We start from the raw sequence: 5,079 nt of genomic DNA on the forward strand, positions 1-5,079 counted from the left end.
AAACGGTGACCGTTGAATGTCACTATGTTTACATACAATGAAAACAACAGCTATGAAATCTGGCCTAGTTAGAGGAGATATCGTGCCATGAGACATGCATAACGCCTCGTGATAAGCGTCTTGGTTTCAGGACGAATTTCGTGTGTGTGCACGGTGAACAAACGCGCTGCTGCAAGCAGTGCCATGGACGGGTTACAGTCTCCAGAGAGCTGTCAGGCATCATGCCGGCGACACGAACAGGTGCCAGGGTTGCCGGGCCATTTTAACGACGTGATTGTTTGTGGCGACATGTCTACAGCAAAGAAACATGTCATCTTCTTCGGAGGCGATGTTCAGGTATGGATGTCACTTTTAGCTTGAAAATGTTTTCACTTTTAGCTTGAAAACGGTGTAAGAATCTACACCAAAAACATCGCTCTATGCAATAAACAAGAAGTTGTAATCCATAAACCTGTATGCTTTTATGTGTGCAAATTGTGTAAATCAGGTGCAAAAATGAAATTTGAGTTGAAGTAGTTTCCATTTTCAAAGTAATAACTATGAATAAATTAGAATTTTATAAAGAGATGTAAAACGTTTTATTCAGTATGTTTATGATGATGTAAAGCACTGATCATGTGATGAAATTATGAGGTCCATCTGTTTTTATTATATTTTAGGACTATCCTGAGAGAATGTCAAGCCATCGGGATAACAAGAGATATCTTCAATGGAACTTGGAAAGCACAGCACAAATTCTCCTGAAAAGGTTTCAAGACAGTGCAGTTTTTGTCATTAAACCTTGCAGTATGCATCTCAACACATTCAGCGTCTATTCCAACTTTGTAGAAACAAATGCCTTTGGCAGTCCATCCCATAGTCATTCCCCACAGGCTTGGATCCATTTGAAACCTTTGTATTGTAATGTAGTGAGTAAAGAACTAGTGAAACAGTCCGATTCATCTGGGAAGGACACGCAGTGATACACAGGTGCCATTGACACTAATAGGATTCAGCAAAGGCTGCGTGTAGTTCTCAATCAGATGCTCTATAGCCTGTCATCGGCTGAAGGATACCCCAAAATAAAGGATTTCATTAATCAGATCGAAGAATTCTATTGGTTGGATGGAGGCCATAGTGGGGCCATGGTAATACATGGATTTCTGACACAGAGAGTCTGCAGAATCTGAGCGAACTGAAGATCTAAGATACATGTCCATGTGACTGGCATTACCAGGTTCGAGACCAGATGAGGGCATGGGTAGGGAAAGAAGAAAAAAAGTTTGTGAGCAAGTTGAAGAAATTTGGTGCTGACATAACAGAAACTCTTCACTTCGAAGATTTACCTGCATCAATAGAAAACCATTTTGGGGTGCTCAAAGAATTTTGATAATCAGCATATTCAGAGGCAGTTTGTGATACAGCATATTGGAAATGTTATGACTTTAATTACATCATCAGTCAGTACAACAAGCAGTTTTGTCCGCTAGTCTGAACCCGGTTGTGTGGAGGTATTTACTGTAGAAATTAGTAATGGCATATGTAGACTATTAGAACTTAGCTTACCGTGCTTTATACCCCAAAATTAATTTTACTAGACTTGTAATTTAGACCGATGGCTATAAGTGAAAAAATGTATCAATGATAGCCACTGTTGAACATTGGAGCCTAAGTAGGCTTGGGGACATGAGTGGCGGAGATGTCCAAGATGCTACTGTGCAGATTTGTGTCCCTTGGACACACCAGGATCCTGTAAATGTTTATGTAAACCCTGTTTCTTTGAATAATGTTTCTAGGTTTGTCAGCACCATATCCATGCTTGTGTATTTCACCAAAGTGGTCAACCTGCATCACTTTAGGCTCTCCGCCCATATTAAGCAGTACACCAAGGAGAGAAGACTGTTGTGTGTAGAGTTTCCATAAAAGGCAGACCCAATGGAGAAACTCAATAACAAATTGACAAAAAATTGACTCAAAGGGAGTATTGTGTGTGGAGTTTCTACAAATGCAGTTTTTTTTGTTTTGGATGACATGGTATATGGAATTTGAAAACAGGATCAGTAGTTAAATATATTAACATTATAGAAGCATTTTGATACAGTAGAGATTATTACATGACTGTGTTTTTAGATTATGAAATCTCAGATATAAGGAATATTAATATATTTTATTCTCAATATATCATTTTGAAATAGGGAAACACACAAGGGTAATAATCCTGTTATCATTTGATGTCATTCTTATGATAATATCAGTTTAAGACATATTTTCATTTACTGAAGTAAATGATATATGGTGACTGGTGGCCATGATTGTTGACATACGTGTTCACACGCCAGGAAAGCTAGTTTAACGCAGGGTATGACACTCCCCAAAATTTCAGCCAGACCACAGGGTTGGTTACAGTCATTTGATTTCATTTGAGACCGATGAATTGCTCACTAACACAAACCGTAATAATTGTAACAAAACTAAATGTTGCACAGTCACATGAAATCGACAGGACCTCTGGTAAAACAGCCAGGTAATCAACAAGCGTGTGCAGTGAAATTTCAATTTCACATGTACAACTCGCACACCTGGCTGTTGTACCAGCAAGTGGTCCCCCCTCGTAAGAAATAGTGAAAAGTGACAACAAAATAATGATCGTTTGTTAAACAACTTTTCTATTCTATTTGGGTTTACAAAATTATGAGACAAATCATCAGAGTTGGTCCGTCGATTTCATGTGACTGTGCAAAGTTTGATCTTGTTGCATTTATTAGATTTTGTGTTAGTGAGGAATTCATCGGTCTCAAATGAAGTAAAAACGGACTATAGATGTAAAACTTGCCAGCCCTGACCAAAACTTACCTGCCCACAAAAATACTAATTTCTTTACTCTATTTTTACGAGTGAATTAATAATGATTTATAATCCTGAAATATGATGAATATATGTATATACATGTCTAAATTTTAACCCGACCGTCGGGCAGGTGGATTTGAGAATCTGGCAGTCCCTGTTGAAAATAACCCGTCCCGGGCGGTTGGGCAGGCAGGTATTTAGAACGCTGTTTAATGTTTGCAGAGAGTTAGACAAAGACTTTGGTAAAACTTGGCTTGACATGTATGTATCATGATATATAGAATTTTATTGAAAAAAGTTCCAACAAGATGACCTCATTTGCATACAAGTAGTTATCAAATTGTGATACCAAGTTAATTGGACTGATCTCTATCGATGACACTATCAGTTATGTGATAAAGTGATTCCTGCAAAAAAATGTAAATCATGAGCAATAAAAAGGTGTAGATACAGCTTACCTTGCTTAACCGGTACTCAGCAAAATGACAGATTTTTCACATATGATCTATTTCAGTGCACATTTTTGTTAGTTTACAGTTGGTGAATCTGTAAACACAGTTAATGAAGTACATTAGAATAAGCTTCTGTTTTATTAACTTTCAGCATTTTGTTTTTATTCAGTCATTTTTTGATATCACTATTGTTTACCAATGTCCTCAAAACATGCTAACATTAGGTCAAGTCTGATATCAACATTGTTGTGTACGGTACTTACTGTTTACATGCTTATTAGTTTCTTGATAAACAAGGGTGAATTGTCAGACAGTAATGGAATACAGGTTGTGGAATGTTTATCCATCACACTTAGTGCTCTCCCCAGGTTCCAGAAAGACCAGGGCGACATAATTTTGTATTAAAGTGAAGGGGAGGCCGTCAAATAAAAGGGCAGGGTGCCAAATGAAAAGGGCAGGGCACTTTGCCCTGCTAACAATGCCTTGGGAAAACACTAAGTCACTGTTAGTCATGATCATTTGGTTATTGGTAAATCCCGGTGACACATCTGCAGGACTTGCCCTTTAGTTTAGTGAAGGACTTGTTTTGAGATTAGTTATCAGACAGAACTGAGATAATCATGGTATTCATAATACCATGCAAAATATAGACATAAGGGACCGTTCATAATTATGGCTGGGGAGTGATGATGATTTCTATGGAGATTTTTATGTGACTCACCTCTCCCTCCCCCTCCCCCCCTAAATTTATGTACAAAGTATGTGACCCCTCCCCTACATATCATGTACAAAATCAATGACCCCCTCCCTTTCCATATTTTTAAGCATAATTTTTAAATATTTCTATGTACAAAATTGCTGACCCCCCACCCCCAAGTGCATGTGTACAAAATTGCTTAACCCTTACTACCCTAGAACAAAATGGGTGACCCCCCTTAAAATCCTCAACACACACACACACACACACTAGCCATAAATTATGAACGGTCCCTAATGAGCAAATATATACTTTTTATTTTCCATGGGATTAGCAAGTTCACAGTTTGTTGTATCACTTTATATACACCAGTGTATTGTTCATGTTGTAAAGGCTGCTTTGACATCTTTCTCAGCTTACTGTGATGCATGCAAGGTCAAATATGAATATTATGTACATCATTTGACAGTTGTCTTTTTAAGAAGGTCATGATTGGTGCTGTTTCTAAAGGGTGCAATTTCTCAACATTGTGAAGAAATAATGAAGGATAAAGAAATTATTACAGTGTCAGATTGATTTTACGAAGCTTGGTGAGAATTCAAGTTTCACCATCACTCTCACTCAGGAAATAGAAGACACTGATGCTCATTTCGTTACAGCTTGGCACATGTGCTTGTATCATAATCTCTCCTTATGTCAAAGTCTTGTTGAGGTATTGTCTGATCATGCATTGCTGATTGATGTTGATCACCTTGGAGCATTATAAGGCACTGCTAATGTATTTAAGTTCAGGTTGTACAGTGCTGAATATTTCGAGGAACTTGGACCTGTGATTATTATTTCTGTTATCTGTGATTTTGAAACATAATTAAAATGCTAATTTTAAATTGATTATATAATTCAGATTTTCCTTTTGTGGAATAGTTTGATGGGGTTGAACCACGTTGACTCTACTAAAAGCAAGAAGTTATGGACACTGTATTGTTGGATAGCAAGGACGTATTACACTTGGACTATTTTTCACAGGGAACAACTATAAATGGTGAATATTTTGAGGAGATTGTGCATGTGTGTCAGAGAACTGTTGCAGCAACTAATATCTGG

General features: G+C 37.6%; 1 protein-coding gene across 1 annotated transcript; it reads left to right on the forward strand.

Moving 5' to 3' along the window:
- LOC124288021 (mitochondrial protein C2orf69 homolog) lies at positions 1–2,060 on the forward strand. The gene is given in 5 exon segments (XM_046724549.1): positions 1–336; positions 660–956; positions 958–1,005; positions 1,008–1,118; positions 1,121–2,060. Coding segments are annotated over 5 exon segments (858 nt in total). The 5' UTR covers positions 1–183; the 3' UTR covers positions 1,370–2,060.
- The last annotated feature ends 3,019 nt before the right edge of the window (positions 2,061–5,079 follow it).

This window comes from Haliotis rubra, unplaced genomic scaffold (genome assembly GCF_003918875.1).
Source record: "Haliotis rubra isolate DU_JTF1 unplaced genomic scaffold, ASM391887v1 Scf41, whole genome shotgun sequence".
NCBI classification, from domain to species: domain Eukaryota; kingdom Metazoa; phylum Mollusca; class Gastropoda; order Lepetellida; family Haliotidae; genus Haliotis; species Haliotis rubra.